The sequence below is a fragment of the Labrus mixtus genome, chromosome 9, assembly GCF_963584025.1.
Source record: "Labrus mixtus chromosome 9, fLabMix1.1, whole genome shotgun sequence".
NCBI lineage: Eukaryota > Metazoa > Chordata > Actinopteri > Labriformes > Labridae > Labrus > Labrus mixtus.
In genome coordinates this window covers 18,812,631-18,839,625 of record NC_083620.1, presented here as the reverse complement: position 1 = coordinate 18,839,625, position 26,995 = coordinate 18,812,631, and the positions used below count along the sequence as shown (strand labels likewise).

Here is a 26,995-nt window from a genome sequence, read left to right as displayed (position 1 = left end):
ACAACTTACCCTTGATTAAACCTCCCAAATAACAGTTAATAAAGCATCCTCACTGCAGTCTTTAAGATATAAGGAACTTTGCAGCACTTTGTCTCCCCCTACTGGCAGCAACCGATCTGACACCCTTGTTAATGACAGCTGGCTGCATTTGAACTCAGGCTCACATCCAGCTATCTTGTCCCTGGTGGACCTACAGCCCCCTCTGCTCCGTGGTCGCTGTGCATCTTCCACAGATGCCGTATAAATAGTACTCTGGAAGGAATCAAATATTTATCACCTGAATTTGTGTCTCCCTCCCTTCAGCAGACACGTACAGCTGCTCCTAAAGCACAAGAAGAAAACGCCACTGATACAGTTAACCCACACAAAAAAATTTAATACCCTTCGTGAGGGGATAAATGGTCCAAACTTTGACATACTAAATAGGGAGAGGTGTGATGACACAGGTTTTTAATGTAAAAACTTGCAGCCAACACCCAAATGCTTTGTAAAAAGTCATGTGACATATGACTTACTTACTTACATAGTTAGTACACATACACCAATGTTTTATATACTTATATATGTCTTTTTTGTTTGTTGTCTTTTTATCTAGACCAGCCAGATACAGTACTGATTAATATACAGTCACATCTGGAATAATACCTATTTAACATCATACAGTCCGACCATCAAAGAGGAATCCTCACTTTGTTTCCAGGTCCGTCCTCTCTATGCTAACATTAGAAATCGGCATGTGTAAACTCCTGTTCTCTTTTTTCATTATTATTATTGTATAGACTGGTGGTGATACTTGTCCTTGTATCTCGTGTCTTCTGTGCAAAAGTTTTTTTTTTCTTTTTTTTTTGAAAGAACCAAAAACATGATTGACATAACAGGATACCTGGCTGTTCACTTTACAGTTATGATGATTTATTTTTTTGTGTTTCTTTTTTGTCGTTGTTGTTGGAACAATTAAACAGTCACATCCAAACGCGACATCCCCCTGGCATGTCAAGAGAAAAAAGGAGAAATAAAAAACAAAACAATCCAAAGAAACGCTTCCCATCCTCTGTGTGGGAGGCAATGATGGAGAGGAAGGTTTATGACTACAGTGAGCAGCATCCTCCATTCGTACATTTTTCAGAATAAGGCACTGCTGCATAAAGAAAGGACATGGCCAAAAAACCTCTCTGGGAGTATGATGGGGAGGCAGGATGATAGGAGACTGTTTTCTTCTCCAGCAACTCTCAGAAAGTTTGCATGTGTAAGTAAAATGTGCTTGTGGTCATCAATTGCTGTGCGCAAGAGAAAAGTGTGCGTAATATGGCATGTCATATTTTTGTTTGTACATGTGTTAGGGTTTTTTTTCCCCTCACACTGTGCTCTCAAGCATCCACTCAGTGCTGCTGAACGTAACTCTCCTGTTGGCGAGTGGCGACGACTCCATGTTGAGCTGGTTGGTGGACTTGTGCCACCTCGTCCTCGCTCTACGGGGGTAACTATGACTCTGAAAAATGGAGTAATCCCCTCCGTCAAATGAAAATCTGTGCCTAGTTCGTGCCAGCTCATTAGGGAGCAATCCCATGTTGGCCAGGGTACTTTTCTTGTCTTTGAGCCTGGGAGCCTCCTTGGTGCCAGCATTGGGGCCTATGAGACACAAGGACATGGTGGAGCCTGTGAGGCTACTGTCTGTCTGCGTGTCCTCAGACGGAGGGCCGGAGCACTGTGCGTCCAGGCTGGTTCTCCTTTTCATCTTGTCTACATTCAACTGAGGCAGCTCCACCTCCAGGATGGCAGTGGTAGCTCCTGGAGTCTCCCTCTTCTCGTTGTCCATCCGCAGAACCAGTGCCATGCACTCTTTAGGCGCCCCAGCCTCATGCTGGCCCTCGTCGGAGGGCTGCTTGGAGGTGGAGCGCTGCAGCCGCTGCTGGCTGCCGTTGGTCTGCGAGTGCATGCTGGAGCTGACCTTGGTCTTTCCGTCCTCTGGGCTGCCATAGGCCTTGTAACGGATCATCAGGATGATGATGAAAACCAGCACAGAAGCAACAATTATACCACCAATAATGATGATCATGGTGCCTCCCAGGAACTGGCTGTGCATGAAGCGGCACTGGCTGACCTCGTTGGCTGTGTGGAACTGCACACATCCGACCACACGTGTAGCCGTTAATGATGTGATGCCGTCGTCGTAAACCGCCAGCACGCAAAGGTCATACTCCCGCCCTGCAGCCAGATCATTGATTAAGAAGTTCTTGCTGGTAGATGGGATCATTCTGCAGAGAGAGGAGACATAAGAGTGTCGGTAAAGATGTTGACGATTAATCATCAGAATTACAACGCCCACATTTACTGATTTGCATAGGGTGTATTAAATCACACAAAGGTGCCAGCTTCACACAACAGAAAGACAACAGGGCCATCACAGCTCCTGCATTAAATATCACTCATTCTGCAACATGCACACAAAAAGCCCAGCACTACATTAAAGCTGACTTATGAGAGAATATGCTGTAGTATAAAACAGCAGTGAAAAGTTGCTCCATTGGGTTTGTGTGTAAAATAACAGCAAGGATAACTTGAAAAGGTGATAAACAAGCCAGATGAGGCTGACTATCTAACAATATGCCTCAACAGCTGCAGGACAAGTGATGCTGCCGCATGATGTGGCTGCATGTGTGAATACCTAAGGTCACATTTAGTTGGCAGCTGCAACATTACACGACTCTAAACACAGTGGAGAGAGAGGTATTGTCTTCAGGTCAACATTGGCGTTTATATAATTAGGAGATTTTCCCTTCTCCCTAAAGGGGGGCTCTGATGGTTATCATTTGTAGGTAATAATGTAGCACCCAAAGACAAAACAACACTCAGCTCCATGCCTAAACCGGATGAGAAAATTATGCAGGAGAGCGACTCATTATATCTTGTAAAACCTAAAAAAAAAAAAAAAAGAGGACTTTAATAAACTGGCTCTATGCATACATAAATCCGGTATAAATCCTCCATCAGATTCAGTTCATGTGCGTCACATATTATATAAGAAATACAGGAAACTTATTCTCATATTTGAAACTGTATTGTCAGAAGGTTTGAGTGTGTTTTATTCAATGTTCTAAAAAAGGAGAGATGCATTTACATAATCATACACACTTTTTAATACAAAGTCAGATATATTGATTTTTCAATATATACATTTTTCAATAGATGTCAGTGAAGGTGTCAGTCACCCATGTTTGGCCTCTCATGCCAGAGGCTCATTAGTTTCTTGACATTTGCTCTTTACATATTACAGTTATAGTCAATTGAAACTTACTTTAACCACCAGTCGCTCTCTTTATTTATAGACTTTTGACACCGAGCAGTGGTCAATGATAGCTTTTCATCTTTTCTTCAAGTATACAGTTTGGATATTTTCTTTCAATGAAAGTCACCATCTCTACCTCATACTAAATATTGTGCTAAATTATTTAATCAGAAAGATTGCACTTTTTACTCCACTGCTAATTCATTACACAGCTATCAATATTAACCACCTTTCAGATCAAGATTTCATAAAAAAAAAATAGATTTAGTCAGCGATTAATATGACATATCTCCAGCTTGACTTTAATGCTTGCTACAAACATGTACATGTCATTCTCTGAGGGAGTTATTTATAGATAGGAAGTGATTCATTGATTCCTGTTAACAGCATAGCAGTTTATGTGTTAATGTGTATAGTTAGAGTTAGGGGGGGGCTTGTAATTATATTTCCATCTGTCAAAGGGGAGCCTGGCAGGAAACGTTTGTGAACCACTGCATGAATGTAACCCTAACCAGTAATGCAACAAAACAAAAAAAAACATTTTGTTTGAACTATGAAACTGTTTTCTGTGCCTGTTTTGAAATAACAATTAATGGCAACGAAGGGCCAAGAATTGGTTGCCAATTTCTCAGCATTGTTGGCAAAGGCACCTGGAAACAATTACAGTTACAGTCAAGCCATAGCTAAGTTAATTTGGTAATGACTTTAATTCAATTACAGTGTTCAGGTTTAATTCAGAGGTAATTGTACTTGTACTGTACTAATTTATCTCCCTCGTGTATAACCAAGTAATAGTGCATTCGAAAAAAAACATGTAAAAAAACATAAAACAAACCTGAGTAACAGACCTTTCTTTTCCTCTTCACTCTAACCCATCAATCATGACATGACCCCTTACATTATTTTGTGTCTCTTTGAAAGGAGCCTGACCTTCAGGTTGGGTACAGCCGGTCTAATGTGCTGTACAAAACTACCCAGCTGTATCAAATAGTTCAAACTACTTCTGTAACGGCCAGTCCTGCAGTCATGATGATATCTTACTGTATCATAGTTCTGATTTAGTTCTGATTTGTTGGGGTCATTGCTTTCTTTTTTTTTTTTTTTCAGTTTACATGCTTTTCCCTTAACAATTATTGACTAAAAAATAAAACCTTATACTAATACCTTCATCCCATTCTGCTCTTACAATTCTTTACACTCACATCTGACTATTCCATCAGTGTTAATAATTTAATGAAGTTAGATATTATCACATGTTATCCATATTTCTGCAAAGTGAATATGTTTATTCTTATATATATTTTGCTTGTAATACAGTGTGTACTAATCGGAATTACATTTTGAGTGTAGGACTTTAACTTCTGATTGAGTATTTTAATTGTGTCTTATTGAAACTTTACTTAATGTAAACAAATGATATGAATACTTCTTCCACCACTGCCAGCCGAGCCTATTAGAAAACTACACCTAATCACACTCTGTGTTTCAGCCAATTACTGCAGACACTTGCTAACGATACAAACAGTTACATGTGCTGAGGTAGTTTGCCTTCCTGTTTTGTATTGTCATTTTTTTTAATGATACTGAAAATACTTTTCAGTCTAAGAGAGTGCAGTCTACTTAGACATTACGTACTGTTAATTATATATGGAATACCTTGGGGTTACTGTACATTTTAAGAATACTGTTGTTGTTTTTGTTTTGTTTTAAATTATGGAAAATATTCTGCCTTAATGTATCCTACAGATAAACTACAGGAGCTCCATGGACATTCTTAATCAATTTGCCATTTTGGGATCTGTCAATCTGCCATAATGTACTGCTGTGTTATTCAGCAGATGGTGACTCCAGATGTCTCACCTTTTCTTGTGTCCCTGCTCCACCACCACCCTCCCTTCTCCTCTCCCCTCCCCTCCCTCCCTCCCTCCAACGCGGCTTACCTGTACACCAAAGTATCATCTGCCGTGCTGTTGTACTGGATCTGGTACATCCTGATGCCGGGGATGTGGCGCTCAGACGGCCAGCGGATCACAGTGGAGGACGAGGTCAGCTCGGAGACCATCACCCTTCTGTCCTGCTTGTCGTAGCCCTTGGTGTCGTTGCCAGATTTGGAGGAGGTGGTAATGTCTGAGAGGCCGGGGTCCTCGCGCATGTGGCCTGTGTTGTTCACAAACAAGGGCAAGGGGATCATGTTGATCTCAACAGCAGCTGTGGCGATGCCTGCGGCATTGGAGGCAACACAATTAAAAGCCCCACTGTCCTTCAGCGTGGTGATGAGAATATCAAGGGTGCCATTATCATACAGGATGGTGCGCGAGTTATTGTGCACTAGCTTGCCATCTGGAGACCTCCAGTGAATATCGGGATCTGGATCCCCCACGGCTTTGCATTTGAGAGTTACTCCTTGCCCTTCCATCACGTAGGGCTTCATGGAGAGATGTTTGGTGATCAGTGGTGGCTCACAGATAAACTCCTCTTCTTGGATGGACCAGAAGTATTTGTCCATGAGGTGCTCCGGTGAGGCACAGGTCTCCAGGTCATCCTCTCTCGTCAGCCTGCGCAGCCACAGCAGCTCACAGTTACAGTGAAGCGGGTTACCGCCGAAGCTCACAGCCAGAGTGGATGAGCTGGAGCCCTTGGCGTCGGACAGCACCTGAGCGTGCTGGAACAGGCTGTCTGGCGGCAGCTTCTGCAGCCTGTTGGAGGTCATGTCCAGGCGGACCAGCTTGGTGAGCAGCGTAAATGTTCCCGGTCCAATGTGGTCAATCAGGTTGTGGTCCAGGGTGAGCGTGTTAATGTTGGTCATCCTGGCTATGGCCTCCCAGGGAAGCGTGCGCAGGTTGTTGTTGGACAGATCCAAGTCTTCAATAGTGGCCACAAACTCATCGAAGGAGTTCAGAGCAACTTGGTGGATCTGGTTGTTCCCGAGGATGAGGTGCCGCAGGTTGATGAGGCCTTTAAAGTGGTCACTCTTTATCACACTTAGACGGTTCCCGTCCATGTGCAGAGCCCGCAAAGACCGCAGGCCGAGGAAGGCTTGGGGGGTGATCTGGCTGATAGTGTTGCGAGACAAAGTGAGGTGGACCAAGCTGGTCATGTTGTAAAAGTCTTTCCTGCGGATGATGGTGATGAAGTTGTCGGTGAGGCGCAGCTCCACGGTCTTGCGGTCGATGGTGGGGGGCACAAACAGCAGGCCGGTCTTAGCGCAGAGGAGAGTCAGAGTGGGGGAGAGGTGCTGGCAAATGCAACGGCCTGGGCAGCTGTATCCCTCCACCAGAGCCGCACAGAGCAGCACGCACAGAACCAGCCGCTCCATTGTTGATCCGCTTCCAGATCCTGTGTGAGACACAGACAGATAGAAGAGTCAAAAATAAGGATCTTTGGATTAATAAATAGCACTGTAGTCTTTATTAGAACCTGCTGCAGAAATCAGGAGCCTGACCTAGATTGCTGTGGCTGCCAGTGAGGAATCAATCAAAAAATGAAATGGAGCTTTTCAGAAATAATGGCACCTGAGATGATGAAAGGCTGTGCAAACATCGTCAGAAGCCCATGTGGCTGTAGCCGTCTAATGCAAATAACAGGATGGTTTTGTGGAACTAGGCTGCATTATCACTATAACATATCATTTATTAATTCATCGCGATGCAGCTTTCCTAACTACAGGTGTACATTTCCACCACATAACAAGGCTTGTGTGTTTTTCTCACCCAGAATTTCCCATCAGGATGGAGAATTAAGGGTAGAAAAGGGCACAAGCCAACAAGGCTCAAGGTCTTTCATGACCTTTTCATGCTCTCTTTTCTCCCTTAGCTGCAGAATTAGACAGAAACCTGTCATGTTAATCACAGCAACAAAAAGTGGGAAAAGGTGAAAGCAGTGGAAATATGGCTTGTTTTTCCGATGGAGGCTTGGAGGATGCTCTGATTCTCTGATTCCCATTTAGAGGTATTGATTTCAGGGCTTGGAGAGAACACGCCTGTGGTGACAGGAGTAAAAAGTGATGCTTTGGAACAATAACCGTAAGAGACCCCGGTGGAACATGAACGGTGATGTGCGGATGATGACACTGCCAGTGGTTTTACCCTCCTCGGCAACCATCTTTGATTGCTTATGCCTTAAGCCTCTCTGGTGATGAGAGTGCCTGTTAACGGCGATAAAGCAAAGAGATGACAACTGTCTGTTCTCATCTAGCTTTAGAGAATGACTGCAGCCCACTGCCCCATCCAGCCCCACAGGGGGAAAACTTTTGATCCCTGCCACATCCGATGTGTCAATCAACGGCAGTGTCTCTCTTTTCTCTTGTCTCAGGTCCGGCACAATTATTTTCATTCACTCACATGAGGCTGGCTATCACTTTTCACTTAAATAATCTTTGTTTTGTCATGGCTAATTTTAGAGCTTTATCAACGTGCACCATGTTGAGGTAGGCGGTGCTCACATCCTTTACCCTATGAATTATTGGCCGACCCAATAGGCTTAAAGTAGAAGCATATGATTCTCACAATAAATGGTAAATGGTAGATGGACTTGAGCTTGTATTTTACACTGCATGTCACACCTATCATGTCACACCCTAATTGCAGAAGTTGCTATGTAAAGTGACCATTAACTAATCCCATTCATACACATGCACGCACCACCGACGAAGCACGGTTAAGTGTCTTTCCCAAGGACACATCGGACATGTTGCTGCAGGAGCTGGCGATCGTACCCCCAACCTTCCTGTTGAGAAACAACTGACTCTACCAACTGATCCACAGCCGCACCTCAGTATAAACAGGCCTGAAAAAGACTTTATATAATTCAAAAGCCACACGTCAACATGTTGGACAGAAACTACAAGCCAAGCTCTCTTTCACAAATCTCTCAAGCTTCACCTTATTCATATGCTTTGCACAAGGATTGTTTTCGGCCAAACAAACTTGGTCTGATGAGAGTTGTTATGAATTTTCCAGACAGCCGGAGAAGTGAGAAAGTGAGAAGTGCTTTCTTTTAATATCAGCCTGCATTGCAATTCTAAGCCAGCGATGAAGAGTCCCAGTTGTGGTTCCTTTTTTCGCTTTCCTGCACGCACACAGACACACACACAGACACACACAGACACACAGACACACACACACACACACACACACACACACACACACACGCTGCTGTCTAGCTACTGTCTAGCAGACAACAGGGAACCTTGTTAACTATGAAATACTGCAGTCCAATCAGAGAATTGCTGTCGCCCATTTCAAAATCTGCATTTGTTTGTGATTTGTTAGGAGTGGAGTAGAACAGCTTGAAACACAAGTTTAGACCAATGAGTCAGTTTCAAAAGCGTGTTGATGAAACGGACTCAACACATGCAGATGTACTACTTATACTACCTTCCACTTCAGGGTATTTCAATTAAAAAGACTGGACCCATGTTTGTGTTTAAACCTCCCTTCCTCTTTGTTTTCACTCAGCAGGCTTTCATATAACCTCAGCCTCTGAAAAAGATCCACCTTAAAAGTTAGATATTGAAAAATCTCCCGCCCAATTGAATCAACAAAGTACACAAAAGGAAGAAAAAATACAACAAGCACATAACAACTGCGGTCAAGCCAGCCGCTCCTCGCTTTTACATGGTGAAGTGAGCTGCCCCTAAATTTGAAGTGCCTACGTATTCTGATCTTTATGGTAAATGCTCCGGACTCCAGAGCCAGCAGAGAGAGAGCGATGAAGTGAAGTGCTAAATGCCTAGGTCTTACCATAAAACTGACTATGAGATATACGTGTATGAAACGGGAGCAAACAAAATACTGTTCAGGGAATAGCTTCGGAGGTCGGTGAAATTAGTTTGAGAATAATACTGCGAGTCTGCGATAACTTCCGTTTTTCAAAATAAGGTGTTTTCCTGGGAAAAAAATATAAAAATATATGTTCTTCCATAAGTAGACAATGATTCTGATATGGTTGGACATAGTACGTCCTAGACTACATGCACAAGTAATATGAAGTACTTTTACTGTGTACTTTTTGAGAAATCCATTGACAAAATCCCTTATAAATCACTATAATGAGTCTTTTTTATGACTTTGATGTCTTGTAGAAAATAAATTCTTTCATAAGTAGAAAATGATTCTGATATGGTTGGACTTAGTACGTCCTAGACTACGTGCACAAGTAATATGAAGTACTTTTACTGTGTACTTTTTGAGAAATCCATTGACAAAATCCCTTATAAATCACTATAATGAGTCTTTTTTATGACTTTGATGTCTTCCACAAAATAAATGGATTTCACAAAAAGTAAACAGTAAAAGTACTTCATATTACCTGTGCATGTAGTTTAGGACGTACTAAGTCCAACCATATCAGAATCATTTTCTACTTATGGAAGAATTCTTTTTTACAAGACATCAAAGTCATAAAAAAGACTCATTATAGTGATTTATAAAGGACTTTGTCAATGGATTTCTCAAAATCAGAATATCAGAACCATTTTCTACTTACGGAAGATTTTTTTTTGTCTGGAAAAGGAGATTAATAACGGGTCAAAATCGCTCTCTCTGTCTGTTACTCCTGCTCGCTCTGCAGTCCGGAGCATTTTCCATAAAGATCAGAATACGTGGGCACTTAAAATTTAGGGGCGGCTCACGTCACCATGTAAACTCGAGGAGCGGCTGGCTTGACCGCAGTACATACCAGATGTAACAGATGTGGTCAGGGGGGTGAAGAAAACCAGACTTTGACTGTTTTCCAGCTTTTATTTTCTGTAGAAGACAAAAGAACATTCAATTTGCCTTCTGGACATTTGTTTTCTGCACCTCTGCTCCTACATATGCAAAATAAATATTATTTCAACTGAGAATATCTGCGGTGCTACGTCAATCACATGACACGGGCGCTGTAGGATATTGCACAACTCGCGCCAAAACCGCTACATTGAAACAGTCTCCAAAGTGATATAAAACTCTCAAAACCTAAAGAAAATGACTGATTAACATTGTATTACTATCAGTTTATAAAATAAACCGAACATTACAACTTAAATCACGTATTTCCCACAGTAAATAAGGTAATGATGCAGCAACGTTTTTACATACAACTTACCTTCAGCAATGCAAAAACGGCACTGTGAGGGACAGACAGAAGGAGCTACGGAAAAACAGGATGTACAGAAGCCGAAAGATGCCAAAAAAAATCATTCTCAAAGGGAACATAAATTTGATAAATAACAGTAAATATACATAACTCGTTCAGATAAAATTCACAAATACTTAACAGAAATAAATTATAAATGAAATCTCAAATATAAATTGTAAACTGTACTCAAAAATAAAGTGCATTTTAACTCCGTTACACACACATTGTTCTTTTCTGCACTGTGTCACATTTATCCCAAGACTATTCCTTTTCCTTTTGCAGAAACACACACTAGCTCGTTCACTGTGTGAGAAAATTTCCAAACCCCCCAGAGAGAATTTATTTATTTAGCAACGCTCCTTTATTGTTGACAGCACAGTGTGCCTGCCTTGTCTAAATTAATTCCCCCTTTTTATTTTAACTCTCTAGGAAAGAGAAACAATGATTTTTTTTTTTTTTTTTTACAGCTGAGCAGATGATACATCCTCTGTTAATAGACTCCTATAAAGAGCTACTAAAAAGGTGAGAGGATTTCACAGTGCTACGATCTTAGGTTGAGAGTACTCTAGTATCGTCACCAAACTTTGTTAAGTTTCAATATAGTAGTGACCTTGCGTTATTGGGTTAGTTTTCACATAGTAACTAGGCCACAAAGTTCACAGTTTCTTGGAGGACCAGCTGTGCCGGAGCATTTCCTGCCACACCGTTGAGGATACTCTATTGATCTTTCAGCATCTCAGAGAAGAAGGGGAAAGGGGGGCGGAGGGGACTTTGTTGCCACGGCAACACTGGTGTAGAATGTAGGTCTTTGAATTGCATTAAGATGATGTCGAGCTGCCCGAAAAACAGCAAGGCTTCAATCTTAATGGGTGCTGGGAAGGTAAGGAGGGACGTGAACAGATGAAGGAATGGCCCAGTAAATGAAAAGAAAAGGGCAGCTCCGCCTCACATTTCTATTTCTGTTTTATTACTTCATTTTAGCAGTAGCGACCAACAAATCGATAGGTGGACAACAAGGAGAGAACAACAAGCTGAGCAGGAGTTTGGGGTTGTTGTTTTTTTTTGTTGTGTCCAGTCATGCAGGAGCACAATCTTTCACAGGGGACATAGAGAACTTTCACACAACATTTTTAGTTAAGAACAGCTTGTAGTCACTTTCCAACACGTCCAGATTCAAATCATTAAAATAAAGAACAACATATTTACATACACCCATGCAGACAATAAGCCCCATGATGAATACGTCTTTACATGCTTTGTATGCAAACATATGTAAATGTGCAAATAATTTCTATATATTCTACCATTCTACATTATTCACTTAGCAGACACTTTTATCCAAAGCGCCGTACATCAGAGAGTAAAAAACAACTTAATACATAACCACCACAGAAACAAATTCCCATTGCAAGTACCGGGAACCTAACCCACAACCATCGGATTACCTGAGTAGCAGTTTTACCCACTGAGCTACAGAGAAGACGTATATATATATATATGTTACATATGAAGCAGTGACACATCTGCACAGTGCCTGAATATAAGAGCAGAAACTGATTTCAAACTTTTAAACTTTATTTGCAGACTTCAATTAAAGTGAATCCCTGTTTACTTTTAAGTATTGTGAGATGAGCTGCATTTCATTATTATTGAAATTTGAAGATTGGAGACCTAGTAAGCCACCAAGGAGTGAACCTGACATTCAACACTATGCTCAGGTTTTCTAAATTTGGAACCTAAAATCCATCAAGCTTCTTTTGACATTTGTTGCCCTTGGCTACAAAGGGTTGAATTAATACGATTTGAATGGTAGGAAAAAAACAACCCTGCAGGCCTGAAGAAACAAATATAATAAGAGACTTGAGTAGCATAAATGATTAAATTTGATTAATCTTTTAGCAAGTGATCAAAAGTAAACTCTGAAACATTTTTTTGTCATGAATCTAGTCAGACGTAAGGAATTGTAACAGTCTGGAGAAATCATCAATTGTGGAAAAACACATTGCTGCCTTTGTTATTAATTACTCTGCTCTTTAAAATGACTGATCTTTATTGAACAAAGAATAATTTGTTCAATAAGGACATCTATTGTTTTCCAATTTTCTTACAAGTCTGTGATTTATTTGAACATCTACAAATAAAAAGTTGCACAACAGCTGTTTTTCACTTTGTTTTCTTCCCTATCCCGCCATAATGCGGCTTTTAATGAGGACGTTTCAGACAAATCTGACGGCTAAGTAGCGCTCTGATGACTGATGACTCTCATCTATATTAGAGGATCTGTGTTAGAGGTGTGTTTGAGTGGGCTGGAAAAACAAGCATGAATATAAAGAAGTTGATTTAGATGCTGGAGGGTGTGTGAGATAACAAGCTGTTTTTTTTCCACAGCAGTGGCACTCGTATCAGGGGAGGAGACACAGTGTGTGTACCTTCATGTGTTTGTCGCTAGAGGAGACAGGTACACAGTGTAGGGGAGCTAAGATACCTGCTTTAAATACAGAGGAGACAGAATTAAGATTGATACTGTTTAATGTGTGTTAATGTGTCTGATTTGTGTTTCTAAGCTATACTAATGTTTCTGAGTGTTTTCAGGTTTGCTTTATCTTCTTTCAAAGGCTACTCTGTATTCTTGGCTTTAAGGTTGGTAATGGTGGAGTTGTCCCATGGGGCCCATTCTAACATAACCTTAATTGTTTTCTCTTTGGGTAAAGGTTGTTAATTTTCTGCCTAACATCTGGCTGTGTGGTGATTATATCACTTCCTTCAGACAACCAAACTGGATAAAGCTGCACAGTTAATCAATTAGTCATCGGACAGAGTTATTAAATGCCAACAACTATGATCATTTAACATTCTTTTAAGTGAGTAATTAGCTTAAAATGCCAAGCTTCAGCCGGCTTTTGTATCTAGCTTCTCAAATTTGAGAATTTTCTTCTACTATATGCTACTTCTTGGTCGATCCTTGTTAAAAAAATATATATATATGTGTTTGTTTTGGGCCATGGTTTGGACAAAGCAAGTTACTAAAGATATTTTCACTGCTTTTGTATCTTTTAAAGAATAAGGAATATATTCTTCCTGACAGCTTGCTCATCAGGGCAAACATGCAAACTGAACGTGGAGCAGGGGTTTGTGTCTGCAGGATCGTTCAACATTTTCTGTGGACATTTTTGATCCGACCCTAATCAAGGATACTGTTATCAAACGTTATCTTTCACTCGACGTATGTGACCAAACTCACAACACTTTTACATACAGTACAAGCACAGTTTAGCATCAAGTGTGCACATGTACTGTACAACATAAACACAGAGGAAAACATACAGAAACACAAATACACATCTGCATATCCATGTATCTACATATAGACATGCAGACAAACTAAGAAAGAGAGCCGTGAACACCCAGGAAGAGAACACAGAGAGAAAAATAAATTAACTTCGTTTTCAGGGCCGAATAGATTGTGTAAATGTGTGTTGTTCTCAAACACGCTGACAAAAATAAACTGCTGCTTCTTAAAAATGCTCTTATGGACACAAAAAGAAATGCCTAAATAATCAGCCGTTTAATGAAAAACGACTCAAAGTAAAAGCTTAGCAAGCATCATAAACAATGCAGGAGGAATCAGACGAGAGCGGAGCGATGCTGTCTCAAAGTGCTCGTCCTACATTTGACTGTGAAACACCTTCCTGCTGCTGTGTGTTTTTTTTTTTAACACACAGCTTCAGTTTACACATTAAACAGAATGAGACACTGTACAGAATCACAATTCGGCTTCTCAACTCTGGATGAAGCAATAACGTTTTTTGAAGTAAGAGGTCCACATTTCTTCAAAAGAAATGAGAAAAGCAGTGGGCTTCTTCACCTGCTCATTTACACCTACATGATGTTTGACATTTAATTAGCAGCCTGTGAGTTCTTCAGAAAATACTCACAATTAAATCATCTTAAAGAAGTAAAGGCTTTGTTAAATTAAACAATACATTAAGATAAACCAGTGTCTCTAAATGTCACTAACAACCTAGTTAACTGGCATCTCTTAAATAAGTGTCCATCCATCCATCCAATTCTTCCCCTTATCCGAGTTTGGGTCGCGTTACAACAGGCGCAGCAAGTCAACCCAGACTTCCCTCTCCCCAGCAACGTTTTCCAGCTCTTTCTGGGGGATTCCAAGACATTGTCAGGCCAGATGGGATATATAATCCCTCCAGCGAGCTCTGGGGTCTACCCAGGGGTCTCATCCCAGTTCGACGTGCCCAGAAAACCTCCAAAATGAGGAGTCCAGGAGGCATCATAATCAGTTGCCTGAACCACCTCAACTGGCTCCTTTTGATGTGAAGGAGAGGCGGCTCCACTCGAGCTCCCCCCCGAATGTCTGAGCTCATGCAGACACCCCAAGGAAATTCACTTAAGATGCTTGTATCTGTGATGCTTTTTGGAATAATGTACGTGACTTTTAAGTTTTCATCAAACTTTACAGACATGTTCTATGACCCGTAAGTCTTAATTTGATTAAATTCAAATCTGGCTGACATAATGAATATGAAACACAACTGCATGCGGTGGAAATAGATTTCTTTTGGAGGATAGATTTCCTCAGATCGTCTTTGAGATGACACAAAAAACCCACTTTGCTCATTTGCTCATATTTGCTCATTTTGGTGATTTATAAGCCTTTTTGTGCATAAATGTAAAATATGACCCATTTCAAGTTTCTCAATTATAAAGACTTCTTTGCATTTCTTGTGCTATGATTGAGATATAGAAGGTGCTTGGGTTATAGATTCTTATTTTGACAACACATGCAATTTAAAAAAACATAATTAAGATTTTGAGGAACTTGCACTGGCATTTTGTGCAATGTTTTACCTTTTTACAGACCAAACAGCGGATGGATGGAAATTAATATTGAGCAAATGTATAACTTGAATAATCATTAGAGCCTTTTCTTCATTTGTTTTACTATATAGTATAATTTTACAGTGTTTTGCTTTGACTCAAACGTTGGCAGTAGGGGGGAAAGGGGATGTATCAAAGAGGGAGAGGATAATGATAAATGGTAAATCCCAGACTGCAAATCCAATCAAAGGAGGTTTCAATACCAATCGGATATTCATTTCAATCACCAGGCCTGCTGTTGACCCAGTTTCTGGTAATTTGTATAAGCCAAATGACAGAAATGTACTTTTTTCCCTGGTTTTCCTGGTTGGAAAATTATGATGAGCCTTTTCACTTTTTGAGACCAATTGGCTATTAAAAAAAAAAACACCAAAAAAACAAATGTATTTAACAGAAAGTGAAATGATAATAGCGGCAGCCCTATGGACGGTTACATTACGAGTTAGTTAGTCAGTCCAGGCATTTCTTGAATGTGACTTTGAAAACAGCGAGTATAAACAATGTTAGATTCTGTCCTTACCGAGGAAAAACATCCACAGGCGCCAGGAGACTTTAAGGGTATTTTCTGGATATGACTTTGTCAAGAAACCGTAAACGCCAATTAGACGGTGCAACAGTGAACTGTTGCTGCCCTTGTGTGACTCATGTCAGGCTGCAGGCATAATTATTGACAGGCTGACTTCATTGGTCTCAGCTCTGTCTGCAGCAGTGGACGAAGGACCGAAGCTATGAGGCCCCGGAGATTTCTGGTCGCATCTCATCGCGGGGGGATGGGAGGTATTTTTGTCAGGAGGAGGAGCATTTGCATATTATAATTATGTCTGCATACAAAGACACTCTTCTCAATTACATCCAATTTAAAACTTTCATTGAGAAACACAAACTATTGCAACGCCATAAACTTTAATTGTTAGAGCTTTTCCCTAAACACGACAGAGAACATCAGGATTACATTGGTGCTGCTTTAGTAAAGTCATGCACGTCCCTTTGATTGTTACCCTTTACCGCCTACCTGTACTAAATACCTCCCTTCCCTGACATTATATTCCCTCAATAAGGTCTGCTTTAGTTACAGAACACCGCAATGCAGAAAATATGATTCAACAAAGAATCTTTTAAAGTAATGATCATAATTTTGAACTTATTTTAAAAATGTCTCCTTGAATAAAACCCTGCTAAATCATGAGTAACAAACGAATGGAAGCTAAATGTAAGTTTCATTAAATATGTACTTTGACAACTTGCATTCAGTCCAAGAGAACATTACATTAACTCTATGCATCTGTTGAACACTGTCCTCAAAATTGTATTTGTTTTTCTAACCCAAACTTTGGAAAAATGTCTAAAGTTGACATTTCTAAATGGTTTAGTTAGTCTCAAATATAGCTCCAAATCTGAAAAGAGATTTAGTAGACAAAGAAGGGTTTTTGTATTTTATTAAAAATGATAACATTAATGATCAAATCAAATTTTACCATCCAAAATCGAACTTTTCAGATGATCGAATACTTTGCAGATGGCTTTCTAATGCAGGTGGACATGTGCACTATGAAAAATGCGACATTACAAATACCCCCTTTTTTATTTTTTTTTATTTTACATGTAACCAATGTTGAAATGGTATCCTTACTTGTACTAGGCTCTGAGAATTTCTACATATTGAAAAAAAGGTGTTCCAGGAATTTTGGGCACATAATGGTCTCGTAATTACATGGACAAAAATATGTTAGTCTATCAATGGGTTGGCACAAAGTCAGATACATTTGAATATGAAGAATATCGGGAGGGGGGTGAGGGGTGGGGGGAATCACATGTATCTCAAAATAGGATCCTCATTGAAGCTCTGCCCCATGGTGCATCTTAGTTTATAACAACTTTGTTTTTTCATAAGAATAACCATGCCATGTTATGCTCATTACTGATGACAGACCATTTGAGTAATTAAAAGGGAAATTATATTGATTTACAGAAATGCCATACCACTGATTTTCCACATGAAGTGATTGATTCCTGCTTTTAATGTCTCACATGCTGCACAGCATCCTGATCACTGTACAACCACTGAATCCTTCCCTAAAGCAGTCTCATTAATCAGAAGTACCATATGACACATAATGGACTTATTAGATTTGGTGTTGTTCCAGTCAATCCACTTTCTGCACAAATTGCCTCTGCAACTGTGTGAAACAACCTCAGACTCTTCTCCATCTGCTAGCTGTCACAATTAATAGAATAAACAGGACAATGTGCTGCCCTCCCATTGACAATGGCCACTTGCTTATTTTAGATTTGCTCTGAGAGGTTTTGCAGAGCTCAACACTCACAAAGGAAGCTGGCCCGTTAAAGTTTACTCTTTGGATTAAGGACACTGCAGTAGTTATGATGAAATGCTAAAAAAAATTAACCACAGTGATTGATGTTCTCAGAGGTGGAAGAAACATTAAGATCTTTGATTGAATAAAAATAACAAGTCATCATTTAAAAATAGTCTGTTCCAAATAAAGGGTCTGGGAATCAAAATATCACTTCATTAAACATCCATCCATCATAAGCTCAGCTATCCTTAGGGGATCTCAAGGGGCAGGAGTCAGTCTTAACTGACATTTGACAAGAGGTGTAAACCCTGGACAGGTTTGCCCGTCAATCACTGTGTTTTGTGCACATGAGTTGCCAATTCTACATTTAATAAAAGGAATTTACAGTAGCTAATTATACTACTGGAATAAATGTACTTATAGTTATTTTTCAGCACAGAATAATATCATCAATCATTCAATTGCCTTTCATTTACAAAGAGCCAACTCACAATGAAAACAATCTTTTAGCACTTTGCAGAGAAGGTCTAAAGCATAGGTTTTGTTATGTACAAAATATCCAACATTATTCCACCATTTGCAAGCCAATGCAGTGGCAAGGAAAGATTTTGAACAGGCAGAAACCTCAAGCAGAACCAGATTCATTGGAGAACAGCAGTCTGCCACCACTGGATGGGAAAGTAGGAAAGAGGAAGAGACAGACAGAGCGATAGATAATAACAAATGAAAAAAAGTCAGACAGACAAGGCGCTGAACAGTTAGCAACAATAAAAACAGATAATAGAAACTTATAGAAGTATAGTGACAATATGAGATAGCTTTATAGGACTACAACACGAAGAACCTGCTACACACACACTACTTAAACCTGTTCACTGAACTGACTCCAAAACACTGAATTTGTATCTTTGGGCCATGCAAAAAGGAACACCTTTCTTCGTGATTGAGGGGCGCGGCCTTATTTTGTTCCGTTTTGCTGTGATTTTAGGACGTAGAATGTCCTGACATAAACAAACATCCCTCACAATACACAGTCTGTCTGCAGCTCTTTTCTCCATGCAGTTTCCCTGACACCTTCCAAGAGAATGTCCAAGTACAGTCGACATACGTCAAAAAGAGAAGTAAAGCAGAAACAAACAAGCCCTGATAAAAGCAGAGACGGCTGGAAAAACAATACTAGGATAGACAGAGATTCTGAATGACACCCAGCTTATGGGATTTCTATTTCTAGCTCAGTTATTTTGAAATCCAGTGACAGCGGTTTGTCTTTTACAAAGGCTGCAGCACGATTGTCTCATATGTATGTTGTTACTGCATCTGTTCCCATGTGGTGACAGTTTTGTTTGTCCTCTACACTTAACATTTCATCCACTTGAATGTTTAATTTAAATCATGTCTTCTTGTTCCTCAACAAAGCGGCTCAATGCCCTCCTCACTGAGAGGACTGAATAGATCCTCTGAATTGGTGCCTTATGGTGCCACTTTGAGCTACTGTGATGCTGAGGAATCCACACTCGGTTTCAAATCCTCCTCCTCAGACTACTATACTGCATTGATCCTGCTCTGTATGTACCCTTGCAAGGTAATATGTACGCCTGTTTTGTGCTCCAGTGCCACAGCAGACTCAGGCTAAGAGCTGATTTACACTGCGGAGTGAAAAGGAATCAACAAACTGGACTGAAAACCTCCCCTGTGTTCATTTTTACAACAATACAGCCGCACACTGATCCATCATTAACAAAAGCTGGTGTCATCTATTGAAGCTGGATTATGCTGACCTGCTTTTTTCCATAAGAAAGGAATTATTTCTGAATAACTGAAGACCATCTGTTAATTACACAACAGAAAAATCCTGAATAAACAATCACTTTGAATAGGTTATAATAAGGCACCAATTTTCATTTTTATTCAAACAAATCACAAATGCATACACCCACTACCACAGACCTATTGTGTTTTTTCATTAAGGATAAAACTGAAATTTTCAATGCATCACCATCTATTATGGTTTTCGTCACACTAATGATAGAGATTTAGCAGTGTAAGGTCTGTGTGTAAGCCATTCTAATCCAAACTGTGAAATCTCAGCAACTGTTAGATGGAGAGCAATAAAAATGTGTTTGCGATCGCCTCTCGATAATTTGTGATGACATTAGTAGTTCTCTGACTTTTCATCCAGCCCAAACATTGGAAACGTTTCTAAACTGTCCAAGTTTGTTTAGGACCTGTCAAACAAATGGCATTCGAAGTTGTACTCCAGCTAGCAAACCTTAGCATGCAGAGATGCTAAGATGCAACTTGTTCTGAGTCCAAAGTCGTCAATCAAGGCAGCTTGTGACGTGGACTGAAGCTTCTCAATATGATCATCTAGGAGCCACTATACAGTAATAACTTGAAATGGTACATTTAAGGCTCTGGGTTTAAGTTAGCATATATATGCAGTGACTAGTTATAAATTAGGAATATTATTAAATACAGCAGGCTTATTGATGAGGACATCTGCTTATTTAAAAAAAAAAAAAAAAATGCTTTCTGATAAAAGAAAACCACATTTAAAATGTTTGGACATGCAGACATACAATATTTATTACATGCTAAACATTGCAAAATGTTAACAGTTTAGTTATATTTAAGCATCAACACTACCTGGTTAAGTTTGGGGGAAAAAAAAATCATGTTTTGGGTTTAAATAAGGATAAAATGCCTCGTAGTGCCATGTCACTAAACCACATTTTCTTTGTTGAAAATAATGTACCATAGGCTTGTAAAAGCGTACATTGAGTAATTAAAAAAGAAGTTAACTGCTTAAAGCAGCAGTATGAAACTTTTAGAGCTTTAAATAGTAGTTTCGAAGGTTGATTTAATAGCACAATCACCTTCAACAGGGATTGTCCATAGCACAGCCTGAACGCCTGTTTACTACATTAACTCTGGCAAAGGGTTGAGGTCATCCTGCCAGAAGTGTGTACAGCTTTATGGCAGTGTAGCTCACCAGCCTTCAGTTCTAAAGAGAAGCCAGAGAACAGTGATGGATGAAGCTGAAGAAGAAGAGAAAGAGAGAGAGTGACTGAGTAAGAAGCACAGTGTACATCCCTGCAGATATTTTACATAACAGATTTTGACGTACTGTATTGTTATTGGTGTCATCATCGCCTCACGTTTAGCAGCTTTACCGGGTGCAGAAAGTAATCGAACCCAAGTTATGTCTCAGGTTTGCATACATACAAATAAATAAATACACATATTCTCTGCTAAGAAGTTGCAACCTTCCTTGTCCATGTTAGCTTTTTAAGTTTGGAACCTCACAACTGGTAAAATAAATTGCCCTCTCCATTGTTGCCATTTAGCCTCAGCAAATACATCTTCAATACACAACAGTTCAATACACATACACAACAAAACAATAAGATAGTCTAAAACCTATGCAAGAGGATACAGCATCGTATTCTGAAGCATTGGGCCAATTCCCAAGCTGCCTTATTTTATTACTATGGAATGAGAAGTGGCTGGTAAAGATAGTGAAGAAACAACTTAATACTGGCTTAATACAAGTCATTGTGAGTGTGTTAGCATGTGGCTCATTGCATCACTGTGCCTCTAAATGCAGCCACACACATATGCAGGCATTTGACTCTCACTCTTGTTCAACTTGTACAATACTTTGTTTCACCTCACACATCCAGACCAAACTAAATGTAGAGCACCGCATTCATCATCTTGTTTCTTAAATCAAATACAAAGTAAATAACCAATGTGTACCTTCTCCTTACTGACTGCACTATGATTTAATTAACAAAAACAATTGAGATTTATTACCAGCGGGATCCACATGAATAAATCTATTGCCTAAACTGGACCCAATAATGAAAAACTCACTCGGCTCTAATTGATATAGAAGACAGCGGCCCAAATTCACTCAAGGCTGTAATACTTCAGAGTGTGTGTTACAACCTCAGAACGAGGTATGACTGCATGTGATTCACTCAGTGCACATAAATAATGGACCGCAGAGCTTCAATTTGACACACTTCATAGGAAAGCCTGTGCAAAGTAGGTTTAGTCAGAACTTTTGTCAAACATTTATTGGAGGAATTATATTCATATATACATTGCAGGGATTCTGAGCCTTGCTAATCCCGTCTCTGCGTCTATTAGAGCACCTTCCAAAGTCAATACATGCACAGTGGCAGTGGGGCAGTAAATACTCATAAGGTGTGGATTTTTTCTTGGGTGAAATACCTATTCTATGTCACAGGAGCCTCTGCCCCTTGTTACTGATTCTGTTTGGGATTTTCATGGACAGGATCTGAAGGCGCATGTGAGGAGGGTTTCCAGTTTGGGGGCCTCAAAATCCCTTCAGTGCTTTTTGCAGATGAAGGGGTTTTGCTGGATCCCTCAGTTGGGCACATTCAACAGGCACTGAGGTGGTTTGAAGTGTGCAAAGGAGCTGAGACGAGGGTCCGCACCTCTTAGTCTGAGGCCGTGGTTCTCTGCCGGGAAACGGCAGGTTGCTCCCTTTGGGTGGGGAGTGAGTCTTTGCCCCAAGTGAAGGAGTTGAACTTTTTCAGGGTCCACAAGTAAGGGTAGGATGGGCCGTGGGATTGACAGGCGGATTAGTGCAGTGTCTGCGGCAATGTACCGGACCGTCGTAGTGAAGGGGAGCTGAGCCTGAAGGCAAAGGTTTCGATTTACCAGTCGATCTTCATTCCAACCCTTACCTTTGGTCATGAGCTATGGGTAGTGACCAATAAGTTCACTGATACAAGCAGCCAAAATGAGTTTCCTACGGGGAGGTGTGGCTTGATGACAGCGGTCAATGAACAGGAGTTTTTCCTGTTTCTCTTGAATCTCAGCTCGGATCAATCTTTATCATCTATCAGGTTGTAATGCATCTCAAAGGCAGTTGGATGGGGATTTTTAGCCGGACTATTCTATGCTCTTTGCTTGAACAGTCTCAAAGTTAAAAGTGCCCTTTTTTATCCTACTGTGGAGTTATCCAGCATATGTCGTTACGGTGTATTCACACTTGATGCATTTCATGATGGTTGTATTAATATTTCACCAACATCTAATGCATGCAACTTTACAGTGACCAGTTTAAGAAAGAATCTATGCAGATTATCCAACCCAGTTTCTTAGCTTTGAATTTTCATTTTAAGTGTGAGTACTAATAATAAAAACGATAATATATATATATAATGTCTTTAAAGTTTTTTGGGGCCTTTTTGCCTTTAATAGAGACAGGAAAAGGAGAGAGAGTGGGGGATGACACGAAGCAAAGAGCCGAGGTTGGATTCAACCCACGGCTTGATGCCCCTTCCATATTTAGACTTATTAGACTAACTAATTAGATCTTACAGCTCTACATTACAGAAGGTGTGTTCAATGTTAGCATGACTTACAGGACTACAATAGCCACATTGATGCGAAACAAGCTTAGTTGGGTAAAATAAATAATTTTTCTAAATAAATACTAGTGATTTTCAACATAATGCTTTCTCAATGCCTGATATTCATGTCAAATGTTTCTGCCTTCAAAATAAAACATTTAACGGAACCAAACAACAGAAACCCCACATTAGATGTATTTTATTCAAGTCTTCCTCCTTAACATTATTTGTACATTATGACATTCCTCAAATATTACTAATCTGTTGGCGAGGCCATCCCTGTATCAATGGGAAGCCACTCTCTCAATTTCTCTGTAGTGTTTCAAAAAAATCAAATAAAAAATCCACAAGTCATTTTTTAACATAAATAAACATCTCAAGCATTACAGTTCAAAATGCATATAATCAGCTTAATACATCAAGGAATGTTTTTATGGTTGTGAAAAATGCTCAATTTTGTACCAATGCCTCAAATCTACAGAAGCAAACCAGACCTCATTTGAGAAGATTGACTGTTACTACATTGCGACTTGTCACCACAGCAATCAGGTTGGGTTTGACAAAACACTCCACATCACTCATACCTAAGACCCTATGTTTGCATTTTCCCTTCAAAGTTTGTCAGTTAGTAGCCAGCGAAAGGGAATCTGAGGGTGATTTTTCTTTATAGAATACTACATAATGCACTTACAGGGCAAGATCCGCAAAGAGATTCAAGCAGAGATTTGACTGAAGAACTCAAAAGCTAAATGGACAGTGACAGAGCACAGGTGGAAAACACAGGTCAGCCAAGGTCAGTCATTCAGCACATGCAGAGAACTGTGGGATTTGAAAGGATTCAAACCAATCCCGAGTTCGAAGACCTCACATAAATATGTAATGTGTCCATTTTATTTATGGAATACATTTAGAGACATGGCGGAGAACAATCGGTGGAGGTCATGTTGGGGAATATATACAGTAAGTGAGTTATTGCAGTTACATCAACCATAACGGGCTGATGAAAGACCCAGTCTTGTATAAATATTGATGTCTTATGTTGGATTTGACTGTGACGACAGAACATTAACAATATAAATAGAGAATATTATAACTTTTGTAATGAAATGTGTATTACTACCACAACCAAATCTTGTTGATGTAGGCTAAAAATGCTGATATATACAATAATTAAATATTTGCAAAGCTTCACCAATGCCATGCATTGTGGAAACAGTTTGAAAAAAGTAGCACCTCCTGTGCCTGGTCCTCCTCCTACAAATTAGGTACGCACGATTTTGGAAGGGGGTGAAAGAAAGACACATCTTCTTTCACCCCCTTCTGACACAAAATGCACATTTTCAATATGTGAAAAAATAAATCGTTACCTGTGTCTGCGCCTGCTACTCTCAAAGTCTTTTTATCTATCAGACAAGGTTCAAACAAATGTCAGGGTATAAATAGGCTGCCATGGATGATTCTACATGGATTCTTTTATTCTGCCAACATCATAATTATTCGGGGAAATCAGGTCAATGTTTTACATCCATGACATATTTAGAAATTAGACGATTTTACAGGATTACATCAGACAAGCTCATGCTTTAAGAGTCCTCAGTAATGAACCTGTCAGGCCTGTTATTTGAGCTTCAAAAACAGATTTAGCTTTCTATTATCAGTAACTTTATTATCACTTTTCTATATATTATATATTTTTCTTCATGGCTCTGCACAAAGTTAATAAAGTTCAGTCCTTGTGAATTATTGTACTTTCAGTCTAATGGAAAGTCAGCGTTACAAAACGTTTATTAAACTACGGTTTTAAATTGTGGATGTCTCACAAACTTGCTAAAGGGAATGCAATTGATTAAAACCGCTGTGACATTTCGACCTCCATCCTGGTCTTCAAGGCAATTGAGAAACTTTTGAGTTTTAAATCAAATGTTACAGTTTTTAAAAGGTTACATTCTGTGACAGAAATAAAGGAAAAGTTTAAGATCTCTGAATCTTGGAACCCTTCAGCCATCATTGTCTATCATCGTCTGATAGACTATAAATATGCCTCTGGGAACAGACGTTCGGTGAAGTCATAAGTTAATGTTTAAGACTTCCAGGCAAGACTTCCTTTTCCACGCAGCGCTTATGTCTGCAACGCAAACGATGTCAATTCTTTGTCCATAACATCCCGGAGTAGTGCCTGTTTATCTGTTGAGTCTCAGTTCAACCGTAGAATGTTAGCAATACTGCGGTTTCACTCTGGTAGACTTCAAAGTGTGAGCAATTTTAATGCCAATTAAGGGAAATCATTTTCCCGAAATAACAACTTCATGATCAACATTTGTAAAAAAAAAAGTAAAAAAGTCAAGCTTCATAAGGTGTACCCTCGAGAGGAGAATAAATTAACTTTTAAAATGTTTGTCGAATGAAGGTGGGTTTGATCTTTTCTGATGTGTTTCAGGGAGTCAGGGAATCAAATTGGCTTTAACAACGCAGCGTCGAGCGAATTTGTGGCTCAAGTTTAAACGTTTGATCTATAATGGATTGTTTGCTTCACGTTAATGCAGATATCTGTGTACAGAGACAAACGAATCACCATAAAAACATTGGCGATTAGAGCTGGTATGTCATTAGCTTGGATAACGTTCTGCCTGTTTATTTTAGCCCACATGGACCGTTTCACCTGTTTACACCAAAGCCAGCTGATACCTAATTGGTCAGTACAGCTCAGACTAACGGAAACCAGAACACTTCACATTCTGAAAATCACAACCCCTGTTGCAGATTCTAAATTTCTATGGAGAATTGTAAATCATTATTTGTATATTTATATCTCGAGACGCTTTACATCTATTGATTGAAATACATGGGTTGGGCAATGATGACGGACAGAAAGGACTACTTCAGCAGCTGGAGCAAGTTCATTATAAGTAATAATGCTTGTGGCTGTACCATAAATAATAACTTCACAACTTATTTGGTGGAGCTATGTGGAATAATCAGGAACTGCTGTTTATTTTCTGTCTTCTGGTAGTTTTAGCTGCCAAATTAAATCGCAGGCCAAAAGCTATCAAGTTAAGAACAGATGACCTCAGAAAAAAGGAAGCGTCAGATAACATTTTATAGGATTAAGTTCAATGTGCTTTTTGGATTGTGTTCCTTTTTATTTGAGAGAAATGGGAATTTAATTCAAAATTCTGCATCAAGCAGATCCCAAAGATCCTATGTTTCCCCAAATGAATGAAATGATCAACACAAGCGCCTGCTCAGATCAGAAGACTGGTCAGTAAATAAAGCTGCTGCCTTGGGTTTAAATGAATTCTCAAAAAGATTTTAGGATCACTTCCGAGGTTGGATGTATGATCTGAAAGGAGAGGGCAGTGTGTTTTTTTTTCTTTTTTCTTTCAGGCTCTTTCAGACTTGATCGTCTGCCTGGCTCTCTTTTCTGTAGACTTATTTTCTCAGTGTTTGCGTGGGGTTTTTTTCCCCTCCAGGTGCCTGACCTTTCATCTAAATGAATGGCAGAGAAAAGAACATAAGACTTTCCAATTAGCAGGATACATACAAAAGAATAGCGTTGCTGAATCACTGCGGTTATGCATGTTTTGTGTTTTCTTCCTGTTAGATTTATATGCTGCAGAATAAAATGCAGCTATGAAAAATACAACACTAATACTGAAAGTGACTGGGATTCTTTCAAACCCTACATTTCTATTATTCATTCCATGCACTAAACATTATCTTGGACAGAAGAGCAACCTGCTCACCGCCATTATTGCACTTTAATATTGCTCTGTCCATGCCACTTGTCCATTACACTACACCCTACCAAGCTCATTGTGCTGCCAGGTCCACTTATAACATCCCTGCCTCATGCGCAGATCCTCCTCCTCCTCCTCCTCCTCACTCTCTTCTGCCCATGAGCCAATGCAAATTACAGTAACAGCTTGGACGTGAGTATAATCTCAAGTGTGTGTGAGCTGGGCTCCATGGCGAGGCATGCAGGCAGA

At 39.8% G+C, this 26,995-nt stretch overlaps 1 protein-coding gene across 1 annotated transcript in view; it reads right to left on the bottom strand.

The window, feature by feature from the left end:
* Nucleotides 1-350: 350 nt before the first annotated feature.
* Nucleotides 351-26,995, bottom strand: part of lrfn1 (leucine rich repeat and fibronectin type III domain containing 1) — a 118,897-nt gene continuing 92,252 nt past the window's right edge. The window contains exons 4-5 of the mRNA XM_061046665.1: nt 5,227-6,622; nt 351-2,255 (exon numbers count right to left, since the gene is read on the bottom strand). Coding sequence (XP_060902648.1) covers nt 1,355-2,255; nt 5,227-6,602 — 2,277 coding nt within the window. The 5' untranslated portion in view covers nt 6,603-6,622 and the 3' untranslated portion in view covers nt 351-1,354. The remainder of the gene's footprint in view (nt 2,256-5,226; nt 6,623-26,995) is intronic.